This window comes from Aedes albopictus, chromosome 1, assembly GCF_035046485.1.
Source record: "Aedes albopictus strain Foshan chromosome 1, AalbF5, whole genome shotgun sequence".
Taxonomy (NCBI): Eukaryota; Metazoa; Arthropoda; class Insecta; order Diptera; family Culicidae; genus Aedes; species Aedes albopictus.
This window is the reverse complement of record NC_085136.1, coordinates 20,399,158-20,412,868: the sequence shown is the minus strand read 5'-3', so window position 1 is coordinate 20,412,868 and position 13,711 is coordinate 20,399,158. Positions and strand designations below refer to the sequence as shown.

Here is a 13,711-nt window from a genome sequence, read left to right as displayed (position 1 = left end):
TTATAATATCCTTTTTTCAAATATTTTTTCATTGACTTTGTATAGTTCGTCACCATGAGTGTCGACTTGGATTTTTGTTCCATTTTGTCACTGTTCGAGATGGCATTTTACAAACTATCTCTTCTTTTTATTGCATTTCATTTCTTTTGTGCAATCTCTTAACGACATACTATTTTTCTATGTATCTGTCCATGTATATTTGTTGCAAGTATTTTTATGAATAAATAATGAGCGATCACCTTACGTGGGTGGTCAATTGTTTGCTTTCCGCGTGAAGCGAGCAATAGCGCATCAGATTGCATGTTTTGACACGTCTTTTGTTGTAAATCTTGAGTGTCCACCTGACGCGGGTGGCTGATTGTTTACTTTCCGCGCGAAGTGAGCAATAGCGCTTAAGTTTGTATGTGTTTTCGCGTCTTTAATAGTAAATATTAAACGATCACCTGACGCGGGTGGTCGATTGTTTGCTTTCCGCGTGATGCGAACAATAGCACTTTGTTGCTTCATTTGTAGTAAATATTGAGCAATCACCTGACGAGGGTGGTTGGTTGTTTGCTTTCCGCGTGAAGCGAACAACATCACTGCAGTTTGCACGGCATACTGCAACTCCAAAAGGTCATATTACTTATCGAAGTGAATCCTGACCCAACGATACCTGCCCTACTAACAATCACTCCTTCCTGCAGCCTTTGGTGGAGACGTGCGGTAAACGCCAACTTTCACATAACAAAGGTTGCTATTAAGGTGAATCGGGACGCTGTGTTATTTTTCCTATCTTCCCTCTCTTTCTAACAATTTGCCTCGCGATTTTGAAGATGGTAATCTCGATTTCTATCGCACAGATGAGGCTGAAAAACAATCAGCATATGCACTGCAAGTGAGCATGCACAATGATAGATTTTTGTTCCATTATATGAAGTAGAATCTGAGATTACCATCTTAGTAGCAACAGAGCAATGGCGGATATTTCCTCGACCGTCCCGTCCGCCCTTAACATTCCTTCACTCTTCCAACCTGACTGCAAGGACGTGTCCGGCGCCGTTATTGTACTGTTAAAGAGAGCCTCTGAAGCGTGCACAGTGAGAATGTTGACCACTCCCAGTCAATTATTCAGTTGATTCATTGTGCAACTGTCATTGGTTCGAGTCAATCACGGAGTAGCAACCATAGATATGTGCAGTCAGTCTAAGCTAAGCTAAGCTAAGCTGGAATTCCCCTGGAATCCCTCTTGGAAGTCCTCTGGAATTCCTTTTGGAAGTCCCCTGGAATTCCTTTTGGAAGTCTCCTGGAATTCCTTTTGGAAGTCCCCTGGAATTCCTTTTGGAAGTCCCCTGGAATTCCTTTTGGAAGTCCCCTGGAATTCCTTTTGGAAGTCCCCTGGAATTCCTCTTGGAAGTCTCATGGAATTTCTCTTGGAAGTCCCCTGAAATTCCTCTGAGAAGTCCCCTGGAATACCTCTTGGAAGTCCCCTGGAATTCCTCTTTAAAGCCCCTGGAATTCCTCTTGAAAGTCTCCTAGAATTTTTCTTGGAAGTACCCTGAAATTCCTCTTGGAAGTCCCCTGGATTTCCTTTTTGAAGCCCCCTGGAATTCCTCTTTGAAGTCCCCTAGAATTCCTCTTGGAAGTCCCCTGAAATTCCTCTTGGAAATCCCCTGGAATTCCTTTTGGAAGTCCCCTGGAATTCCTCTTGGAAGTCTCCTGGAATTCATCATAGAAGTCCCCTGGAATTTCTTTTTAAAGCCCCTGGAATTCCTCTTGAAAGTCCCCTATAATTCTTCTTGGAAGTCCCCTGGAATTCCTCTTTAAAGCCCCTGGAATTCCTCTTGAAAGTCCCATAGAATACTTCTTGGAAATACCCTGAAATTCCTCTTGGAAGTCCCCTGGAATTCCTTTTTGAAGCCCCTGGAATTCCTCTTGTAAGTCCCCTAGAATTCCTCTAGGAAGTCCCCTGAAATTCCTTTTGGAAGTCCCCTGGAATTCCTCTTGAAAGTCTCCTATAATTCCTCTTGGGAAAACCTTGAAATTCCTCGTGGAAATCCCCTGAAATTCCTTCTTTAAGTCCCCTGGAATTCCTCTTGGAAGTCTCCTGAATTCCTCTTGGAAGTCCCCTGCAATTAATCTTGGAAGTTCCCTGAAATTCATCTTGGAAGCCCCCTGCAATTCCTCTTGGAAGTCCCCTGGAGTTCCTCTTGGAAGTCCCCTGGAATTCCTCTTGGAAGTCCCCTGAAATTCCTCTTGGACGTCCCCTGGAATTCCTCTTTGAAGTCCCCTGGAATTCCTCTTGGAAGTCCCCTGGAATCCCTCTTGGAAGTCCCCTGGAATTTCTCTTGGAAGTCCTCTGGAATTCCTCTTGGAAGTCCCCTGGAATTCCTCTCGGAAGTCCCCTGGAATTCTTCTAGAAAGTCCCCTGGGATTCCTCTTGGAAGTCCCCTGGGATGCCTATTGGAAGTTCCCTGGGATTCCTCTTGGAAGTCCCCTGGGATACCTCTTGGAAGTCCCCTGGGATTCCTCTTGGAAATCCCCTGGGATACCTCTTGGAAGTCCCCTGGGATTCCTCTTGGAAGTCCCCTGGAATTCCTCTTGGAAGTCCCCTGAAATTCCTCTTGGAAGTCCCCTTCTTCTTTGAAATTCCTTCTAGAATTACTCTGAAATTCCTTCTGAAATTTCTCTGAAATTCCTCCTGGAATTCCTCTTGGAAGTCCTTTAGAATTACTCTTGGAATTCCTCTGGGATTCCCCTTGGAATTTCCCTGAAATTCCTGCTGAAATTTCTTTAAAATTCCTCCTGGAATTTCCCTGAAATTCCTCCTGGAAATTCCCTGAAATTCCTCCTGGAATTTCCCTGAAATTCCTCCTGGAATTTCCCTGAAATTCCTCCTGGAATTTCCCTGAAATTCCTTCTGAAATTTCCCTGAAATTCCTCCTGGAATTTCCCTGAAATTCTTCCTGGAATTTCCCTGAAATTCCTCCTGGAATTTCCCTGAATTTCTTCCTGTAATTTCCCTGAAATTCTTCCTCAAATTTCCCTGAAATTCTTTCTGCAATTCCCCGGAGATTCCTCCTGGAATTTCCCTGAAATTCCACCTGTAATTTCTCTGAAATTGCTCCTGGAATTTCTCTGGAATTCCTCCTGGAATTTCTCTGAAATTTTTCCTGGAATTTCTCTGAAATTCCTCCTGGAATTTTTCTGAAATTCCTCCTGGAATTTCTCTGAAATTCCTCCTGGAATTTCTCTGAAATTCCTCCTGGAATTTCTCTGAAATTCCTCCTGGAATTTCTCTGAAATTCCTCCTGGAATTTCTCTGAAATTCCTCCTGGAATTTCTCTGAAATTCCTCCTGGAATTTCTCTGAAATTCCTCCTGGAATTTCTCTGAAATTCCTCCTGGAATTTCTCTGAAATTCCTCCTGGAATTTCTCTGAAATTCCTCCTGGAATTTCTCTGAAATTCCTCCTGGAATTTCTCTGAAATTCCTCCTGGAATTGCTCTGAAATTCCTCCTGGAATTTCTCTGAAATTCCGCCTGAAATTTCTCTGAAATTCCTCCTGGAATTCCTCTGGAATTCCTCTTGGAATTCCTCTGGAATTCCTCTTGGAATTCCTCTGGAATTCCTCTGGAATTCCTCTGGAATTCCTCTTGGAATTCCTCTGGAATTCCTCTTGGAATTCCTCCTGGAATTCCTCTTGCAATTCCTCTGGAATTCCTCTTGGAATTCCTCTGGAATTCCTCTTGGAATTCCTCTGGAATTCCTCTTGAAATTCCTCTGGAATTCCTCTTGGAATTCCTCTGGAATTCCTCTTGCAATTCCTCTGGAATTCCTCTTACAATTCCTCTGGAATTCCTCTTGCAATTCCTCTGGAATTCCTCTTGCAATTCCTCTGGAATTCCTCTTGGAATTCTTCTTGGAATTCCTCTTGGAATTCCTCTGGAATTCCTCTTGGAATTCTTCTTGGAATTCCGCTGGAATTCCGCTGGAATTCCTCTTGGGATTCCGTTGGAATTCCTCTTGGGATTCCGCTGGAATTCCTCTTGGGATTCCGCTGGAATTCCTCTTGGGATTCCTCTGGAATTCCTCTTGGGATTCCGCTGGATTTCCTCTTGGGATTCCACTGGAATTCCTCTTGGAATTCCTCTTGGAATTCCGCTGGAATTCCTCTTGGAATTCCTCTTGGGATTCCGCTGGAACTCCTCTTGGAATTCCGCTGGAACTCCTCTTGGAATTCCCCTGGAATTCCTCTTGGAATTCCGCTAAAATTTCTCTTGGAATTCCGCTGGAATTCCTCTTGGAATTCCGCTGGAATTCCTCTTGGGGTTCCGCTGGAATTCCTCTTGGGATTCCGCTGGAATTCCTCTTGGAATTCCGCAGGAATTCCTCTTGGAATTCCGCAGGAATTCCTCTTGGAATTCCGCTGGAATTCCTCTTGGAATTCCGCTGGAACTCCTCTTGGAATTCCGCTGGAATTCCTCTTGGAATTCCGCTGGAATTCCTCTTGGAATTCCTCTGGAATTCCTCTTGGAAATCCTCTCGAACTCCTCTTCGAATTCCTCTAGAATTTTTCTCCAAGAGGTATTCAAGAGGAATTCCAAGAGGAAGGCTCTACCATTTGGCATTATGCCGTTTGGCATAACACAAAGAACAGCCTTCTTGATAAGAATGTGTATAATATTCGTTATGCCAAATGGCCGTTATGCCAAATGGAGTAGAGCCTTCCTCTTGGAATTCCTCTTGAATACCTCTTGGAATTTCTCTGGAATTCCTCTTGGAAATCCTCTGGAATTCCTTTTGGAATTCCTCTTGGAATTCCTCTAGAATTCCTCTCGGAATTCCTCTGAAATTCCTCTTGGAATTCCTGTGAAATTCCTTTTGCAATTCCTCTTATAATTCCTCTGGAATTCTTCTTGGAATTTCTCTGGAATTCCTCTTGGAGTTCCTCTGGAATTCTTCTTGGAATTCCTCTGGAATTCCTCTTGGAATTCCTCTAGATTTCCTCTCGGAATTCCTGTGGAATTCCTCTTGGAATTCCTCTTATAATTTCTCTGGAATTCCACTTGAATTCCTTCTGGAATTCCGTTGGAATTCCTTCTGAAATTCCTCCTGGAATTCCTCTGAAATTCCTTCTGGAATTCCTCTGAAATTCCTTCTGGAATTCCACTTGAATTCCTTCTGGAATCCCGCTGGAATTCCTTCTGAAATTCCTCCTGGAATTCCTTCTGAAATTCCTCCTGGAATTTCTATGAAATTCCTCCTGCAATTTCTCTGAAATTCCTCCTGGAATTTCTCTGAAATTCCTCCTGGAATTTCTCTGAAATTTCTCTGTAATTCCTCCTGGAATTTCTCTGAAATTTCTTCTGGAATTCCTCTGGAATTCGTCCCGGAATTCCGCTGGAATTCCGCTGGAATTCCGGTGGAATTCGTCCTGGAATTCCGCTGGAATTTGCCCTGGAATAGCTGCTGGAGTTATGCTGGACTTCCTCCTGGTATTCCTCCTAGAATTTCCCTGAAATTCTTCATAGAATTTCCCTGGAACTCCTCATAGAATTCCCCTGGAGTTCCTGTAGAGTTCCCGTAAAATTTCCACAGGGATTTGCCTGAATCCCTCCAGGACTTCTCCAGGACCAGTTCATCCTGGTATTCCCCTGGATTTTTTCTGGAATTCCTTTTGGAATTCCGTCTCGAGGCCATCTGCAATTCATTTGGTATTTATCTGGAATTTCTTCTGTAATTTCGTTTGAAATGCCTCCAAGACTTCTTCTGGATTTCCTCCAGGAATTCTCCTTGTACTTCCCTTGGAATTTATCCAGAAATGCAATTAGGGATATTTTCCATCTGTTCTACATAGCACAATTTGCTTCTCAGATCTTTGACAGAGACTGGCCCAAAAGGCCGAACCCCAAGAGACCGAAAATCACATAAGACAAACATATGCTAGACTGAAAATTCAATGCTTTGATCTCAGTCTTTTGAAATTTAGCCTTTTGCCTTTCGGCCTATCAGATGCTCGTTCTTGAGATAAATCCTTAAGCCTTATTGGAGATTTCAGTATTCTATGATTCAAAAGATCTTTCTTTCCACACAAATCGAACTGAAATGTTTTAAGAGTAATTTATTAGCACAGTTTTTCACGTCTACTACAGCGTAATACTACAAGTGGGAGATACACACAAATCTAATTACAAATTTTGATTCTACTTCTGTTTTCTCATTTCGGAACTGGAACACTGGATTCATCGAACAGTGTTGTTGTATTGGTTACCTAAAGTCTATCGCTCCTCTCCACGACGCACGGGCACGCACGCCTCTAACCTTCCAAATAGCGTCGCCGTTCCTCCTCGTTGACCTGATCCAGCGGTTGCTGCACGTGCGGTCCAACGTCATAGGTGAACACCCGCGGAGCCATGAACCCGCCGAACTTGGGCCGTCCCTTGTGGAACAGACCGGCTCCACCGAGGGGTGTCTGCTTGGCCGGCACCACCGGCTGCGCGTCGAAGAATGGGACCGTCGTTTGGGCCGCGTCCATACCGCGATCACTTTCGCGGAACTTGATGAACTGATTCGGTTCCGAATCCGGGACCGACTTGGTCGCGCTCAGGATCGGGATGTGCGGTTTGTCCAGTTTCATCTCGGTTCTACGGGAGGGGGAAGAGAAGGTTGCGTTGATGATTTTTGGACCTATGAGGAATTCCCAGTTACTCACCTCTTATCCTCGCTGTGTTCCGTTTTGTCGCTTCCGACCCAGATGCTCTTGTCCGGATCGACGAGCTTACCGGCTCCAAAGTCCATCTCGGTCATACGGACCTCCAGGTTCATGTGGGTGCCCAGCATCCGGAAGCGAACGCCCGTTACCACGTACGGCGGTTGCAGGATGATGTCGTCCAGATCCATCGCTCGGTTATCGTAGTTCATGTTGTTGTAGTCCACACCGGATCGGATGTTCGGCGAGAGGATGTTGTACTCTTCCGGTTCAACCCATTCGAGGGTGGTGTTGTCGATCTGTCCTCGGGGCATTAGCTTGCCTTGTTGAACCATTAGGAAGATGATTCGGTTCTTCTTGATGAAGCGTAGACCGGTGACGACTCTGAAAGAGAGAAGGACATGTGTTATGATCGCGCTGAGGTTAAACACGTTCAGAACTTACTTGTTGTTCATGACATCCGAAACCGATTCCCGCATGTTGATGTACCGATCGGACTTGGGTCCGGAATCGTCGCACAGGCAGAAGCAGTAGCTGCAGTGCCAGAAGAGCCAGCGCCACCAGGAATCCACCTTGGTGCTTCCCCGGGTACAGTGTTTCTTCTGCCCCAGAACCATCCCGTTCTCGTACTCGATGTACTCGTACCGCCGGTTGCTGCTGCTAGCCGCCGGGCAAATCCACATGTCGGAGTCCACGTATTCGCACTTGTACATCTTCCCGGCGCATTTGGCCTGCTTGGAGCAGTACAGATCCTTGTAGCACTGTTCCTGCTTGACGCCCCAGTTGTAGTAGGCGCAGTTCTCCTTGCAGGTGTTGTCCGTGTTCATGTCGACCTCGTTCTCGATGTAGCCCTGGAGTAGGCGGGTCAGCTGGACGTAGGTTTCGCCCTCCTTGTGCTTGCCGTGGTCCGGATCACAGCGCCAGTACTCCCGGCTGGCTTGGGTCATGACCCGTTGGAGGAGAGCCTGAGTTCGGTTGGTACGGTCCTCGAAGCGACGGCGCATCAGCTTGGCCTCCGTGGTGAAGTTGCCTGCGGTTGGGGAGAGTGAGGAAAGGGTTGTTTAGTGTTTTAATAATGTAATATTTGTTTGATTGTAGAAAGCGATAAAGATGTGTTTGCTCAATGGAAGAAGTGATGTAACGATGTCAGCCTGTACATGAATCATCGCTCAGAAATAAGTCCAGGTTGAGGTGAACAGATTAAACTGATACGCTGTTTCCATTATGATTCACGTACTCTATACAAACTAGTAACTATTATTGGGCTTGGTGCCGCCTGCGGAATCTTGAAGTAAGACAAATTTTCTGATCGACCGTGATCATGCAAAATCTTACCATTTCTCGTTGTTAAACAATGAGTCTCTAACTAGCTTTACTTATATCATTCCAATGGATTTGTTAAGACGTGGCCGCTGCCCAGTGTTGACACTATCTGCATTCTATTTAAAGTTCTTCAAATATTTCTGACATTATCTTAGGAATACTTTGGGTTTCATCGTAGTTCTATTGATTAAGGCGAAACTGGAAGCATTTTCTCATTTTTTCGGTTTTTGATTTTTTCTTAAATAATGAAGCAATATTTTCAAAATCGGTTTTCGTACACATGCAGAGAATGGATCAAGGTATCTTCTAAATTTTTTTGAGGTAGAAAATGTTTTCCATTTTTGCAGAAACCATTTTTATGTGAAATTTTGTTCAAAAATGGTTTCTGCAAAAACGAAAAACATTTTCCACTACAAAAAAATTCAGAAGATACCTTGATCCATGCTCTACATGTGCACGAAAACCGATTTTGAAAATATTGCTTCGTTATTTAATAAAAAATCAGAAACCAAAAAGTGAGGAAATGCTTCCAGTTTCGCCTTAAATTTAAATCTGGTTTAAGATTTCTGGAATTCCTACCAGGATTTTTCTTAATAACTTTCCCAGGAAATATCTGCTGAGATTTGCATCGGAACTCCCCCCGCAATATCTTCGAAAATACCTTCTGAGATTTCATCTTGAGTTTTCTTCAGAAGTTTATTCCAGGTTGGAGATTCCTTCCAAAGTCCCATCTGGAATTTCTTCCGGAGTTTCTCCTGAAATATCTCCAACAGTTTCTTACTAGCTTTCTCTGATAGCTCCTCTCAGGATTTATTCTGGAGTTTCTTACGAGTTTCCACCCCGATGCAATTACCAAGAATTCTTGCAATATTGTCAGCAGATATATCTGGTGAAACTCCATGAAACTTATGTGGAACTCCGGAAAGAATCCCATGAAGAACTATTAAATGAATCAATAAAGGGCCTTGAAAATTCCAGAAGAAACTCCGGAAGAAATTCTGGAAGTAACCCCGTGAGTACCGGTAGGAAATTTACATGTTTAGGAAAAATCCCAGGAAACGTCTGCAGAAAGTTTTTCCGGAATTCACCAGAGTTTTTTCGGGATATCACCAGGAGTCCCTGTCGAGATTACTAGCAAGAGATATCTCAGGATTTCTTCCGGAGTTCTTCCCGGGAACTCTGCAGTAGTTATTTTTAAGATTCCGCCAAAAGTTACTTTGGAGATTTCTCCTGGTGATCCTCCCACGATTTGAAGGGCTTGGTGGTCTAGTGGCTACCGCTTCTGATTTATATGCAGAAGGTCCTGGGTTCAATCCCTGGCCCGTCCCTTTCCTCCTACTTTGTATCTTTCTATATACTTTCTCTCTGCTCTCTACATATACAACTCGTGTATATAAACATGTTCATAGCTGTCGCTAGAACAGAAACGGGTTGAAAAAGCCGTTTCCCTTCCTTCCAAACTTACACAGCACAGGGTCACAATCCTATTAGAAAACGCCTACAAGTTATGCAATCAAGCGAACTGTGCCGCACATCTTCAAAAATAATAAAAACACACAATTCTATCACCTTCCCCTGGTATCCACACACCAATGTGTGAACCTTCTGCCAACCAATTCCCACCAACACTTCAACATCCGCAAGAATTTGTGGTGGTGCAGAGGTATATTCGGCCAGATGTCGATACAAACGATTGCAATCATCACTTCCTTACCCCTTCCCCACATTGACCTGCAACCTGACGTGGCAGGCGCCATTATCGCCTAAAAATAGAAGATCACCAACGCTCACACACTGAAGATGCCTGCTAGTCCCCGGCAGTTATCTCATTGGTCCTTGTGTGAGTGTAGCTGGTCTGGCGATACTGGAGTAGCATCCACGGGCGGTCAATCAAGCTTAAGCTCAAGCTTCTCCTGGTGATCCTCCCACGATTTCTTCCAAAAACTTTCCCGAAGTGGTCCCCGGATCTTTGTTTTTTCTCTGCCGCGATTTCATTCATTAGTTTTTCCGGGATTTCTCCCAGAACCATTGCGGAACTCCTTCTGAGTTTTCTCTAATAGTTCCTTTTGGGATTTATGCCGACATTCCTCATACGAGTTTCCACCAGGATCCAGCAGAAATTTAAAAAAGAATTCTCCCATTCGTTACTAAGAATTATAGTAGCTCCGGACCGACTCTTTTGTGGAACTCCGGTTCGATTGTCGTAAGAACTTTCTGGAGAAATCTCAAGAGAAAATTTAAGAGATTCTCCCAGATTCCCTTCCGGATCTTCTGCCGGAGTTCCTTCTGGGATATCTTCAAGAGTTTTCTTCAATAGTTTCTCTCGGAATTCATCCCGGAGTTCCTGACGATTTTCACCCGGATCCAGGAGAAACTCTAAAAACAATCCTCCCATTCGTTATAAAGAATTCTGGCACTAATACCAGGAGGTATCTCGATTAAAACTACCACTCCGGAAAAACTCCCGAGAAGGAACTCCAGACAGAGTTTCGTGTGGAACTCCGGAAAAATTGCTGGAAGGATTTTTGGAGAAATCCCAGAAGATACTTCAAGATAAATTTATGCATATTTCCATCCGGGGGTTTCACCCAGAGGTTTTTTTTGCGGGGTTTGCCAGAGAAACCTCTTGGGATTTCTCCAAGAGTCTCTGTTGGGATTACTCTCAGAAGCTATCTCTGGGATTTCTTCCGAAATTCCTCTCGGGATTTCTGTAGTAGTTCTTTCTAAGATTTCTACAAAAGTTTCTTCGGGGATTTTTCCTGGTGTTTCTCTCGCGTTTTCTTCCAGAGGGTTTCCCAAAGTCTCCGGAGTTACTACCGAGATTCGTCTTACTAGTTTTTTTTCGGGATTTCTCCAAGAGTTCCTTCCGGCACTTCTACAGGGAGTTCCTCGTGAGATATATTCAAGAGTTCTTCTGAGTATTCTCTAATAGTTCCTTTCGGGATTTATGTCGGAGTTTCTATCCGAGCAGAAACTACAAGTAGAATCTTCTCATTCGTTACAAAGAATTCCGTCAGTAATCACAGAAGAGAAACTCGGGAAGCAATGACGGGAGAAACTGTAAGAGAAGTCCCTAGAGAAGCTCTGGGAGAATTCTAAGAATGAGATATGGAAGTATTTATTACCGGCGCTATCTGCTGTAGAAATCCCAGGAGGAATTCTGGAAGAAATCCCTATAGAAACCTGAAAAAATCACGAGAGTACCTCTGAGAGAAATATCGGGAGAAACTCCAGGAAGAAACCTACTAAAACTATTCTTGTGATGCAACTAAGGGAGAAAACAACATATCTGGAAGTTTTTCTGGCAGGAGCTCCGAGAGCAACTCGGGAAGCAATGTCGGCGGAAACTATGAGAGTAGCCCTGGAAATGATTCCGTAAGAAAGTATTGGAGAAATATCGACATTACTTGCTGTCGAAATCTCAAGAGAAACTCCTGCAGAAGTCCCTAGAGGAAATCTGGAAAAATCCCAAGAAAATCGCTTAGAGAAATCTCAGGAGAAACTGTGGAAGGAATCCCGGGATGGCTATATTTTCAAGGAGACATCCCAGGAGAAACCTCTTGAGGAACACTTGTACAAATACCGGGAAGAAATCTGAAAGATATCTCGGGAAAACATCTAAGAGAGATCTCTTCAGGATGTCTGGAAAAAATCTCAGAAGCAACTCTTACAGAAATTTGGAGAGGAAATCCAAGTATACATGCCAAGAATATACGCGGGAAGAAATCTCCAGAAGAACACTGGGAAAAAATTTGGATTTGTTTGATCTGACAAACCTCAGAACTCCGGATAAAATATCAGGAGGAACATCTGAAGAAATTCCGAGAGAAACTCGGGAAGCAATGCCAGGAGAAACTTGTGAGAAATCCTGAGAGAAGCTCTGGAAGAAATCTCGTAAGAAATCCCATCTGCAAAAGAAATCCCAGGAGGCACTTTAAAAGAAATCCCAAAAGAATCTGGGAAATTCGGGAGTAGCGCTTCGATTAATCCCGGGAAAAATCAGAGAGAAAATTGGAAACATCTCGGGATGAACACTTGTAGAAGTCCCGGGAAGATCTCTGGAAGTTATCCCGCGAAATATCTAAGAGAAATCCCGGAACGACTCTGGAAGAAATCTTAGGAGGAACTCCTGCAAACATCTCGCTAAGATCTTCTGTCGTCATCCTCGGAAGAAATCCTTGAAAATTGGCAGAGCAAATCCATGGAACAATTCTGAGAAAGCTCCTGGTTGTGATCTGATGAAAATCCCATCAGAAACACTGAAAGGAATCACGCACGCGAGAGACTCCTGTGGGGAGGGAGGGGGGACTCTAAGTATAACTTCGGAAAAAATCCAGAAAGAACTCCTGGTGATATCCCGAAAGGATTCTTGGTCGTAGTTGAAGATTTTTCAGGGGGGAAGCCGGAAAGAACTTCGGAAAGAGCCTCTTCCAAGTATATCCCAAGTAACATTTTTGAGTCGAATAGATTAGAAAAGGTTCTTAAAACCATCATAAAACCAAAATAAAAAAGTATTAGGTTTTTTGACGGTTCTCAAAACGTCTTCAAGACTAATTGGTCATCAAAATGTTTCTTGGGCTTTAACGAAACAAAAAGTTCAAAAAAGCCCTAGAAAACAAAATAAAATTTAAAAAAAGCTGTTTAGGTTTTATGGCGTTTCCTAAAACCTCATCAAAACTAATTGGGGATGAAATTGTCGCTAGGCTGGAGGACTTCCTGACAATAAATCGTTGGAAGAATACGGGATTTATTACGGAAGCATTCTTGGAAAAAAATAAACTGTTTAAGGAATTCAAGGAAGAATCCAACGGAAATTCCAAGTAGAAATGTAGAAGAAAATATGCAAGTAATTCTAGAAATAAAGAAGCCCCAAAGTGTTGCTAGAGGAATCTTTTGGGAGGAATTTGTGAATGCATTTCAAAAATTCAAATCCATCAGCTTCCATCTGAAAATTTCAGTAGGTATGTTTGTGAAATCATTATTTTTCCGGCATCCTCTTACTAGAAACATCTTCCTGTTGAGTTTGGCTTAATCATTCGGAAAAAGATAACTCCGAACTTTGGCGCGGAACAACACAAGCATACTTAAGAAATTCAGGTTACCTACGAAAGGCTGAGTGATGTAAGGCTAAAATAACAGAAGGCTGTAATAGTGATCCATCAACCCACAGGCAGCCATGTCAAATACCTTCAAAACATTGTCAATATTTGTTTTCATTTTTGTATTTTCAGCCTTATTATCAATTATTTCTTGTTCAGCTTTTTTTGAGACTCAGCCTAGTGTTAGCATCCCAGAAATTGTAGGCACCGGAATTAACTTTGAGAATTGCTCCGACAGAAACGTATCAAAAATTACCAAAACAAACTTGTGGGTCCTCCCTGTCTGGCATACAGTCGTTTGGTATAAAGTTTTATAGCATAATGTTCATTTGGCATAAACAATGTTTGGCATAACGGTGATTTCGCATAATTCGTATGAAGCTGAATATGGCCAATCCCATATATTCACTCTCATTCATCATCATTACCAAAAGCAAGATTCGCAGGAGGAAAAACATGTGAAGAATCCTGGGAGTATTTTAGGGAAAATTTTCAGAAATTTCTGGGAATATTTTCAGGAAAAACTTTGGACGAAATCTCATGAAAACCTGCAGTAGGAATTTTAGGAGAAATATTGGAATCTTGGAAGAAGCTCGGGA

General features: G+C 43.2%; 2 protein-coding genes across 4 annotated transcripts in view; one reads left to right on the top strand and one right to left on the bottom strand.

The window, feature by feature from the left end:
* The window catches only part of LOC109433612 (E3 ubiquitin-protein ligase Ubr3), a 229,740-nt gene that overhangs the window by 117,283 nt on the left and 98,746 nt on the right, over positions 1-13,711 (top strand). The window lies entirely within an intron of this gene.
* LOC109408928 (uncharacterized) overlaps positions 6,088-13,711 on the bottom strand; it is a 56,222-nt gene continuing 48,598 nt past the window's right edge. For all 3 annotated transcript variants that reach the window (XM_062844165.1, XM_062844166.1, XM_062844167.1), the window contains 3 exons: positions 7,135-7,720; positions 6,694-7,074; positions 6,088-6,625 (listed from right to left, as the gene is read on the bottom strand). In XM_062844165.1, coding sequence (XP_062700149.1) covers positions 6,298-6,625; positions 6,694-7,074; positions 7,135-7,720 — 1,295 coding nt within the window. In that variant the 3' untranslated portion in view covers positions 6,088-6,297. The remainder of the gene's footprint in view (positions 6,626-6,693; positions 7,075-7,134; positions 7,721-13,711) is intronic.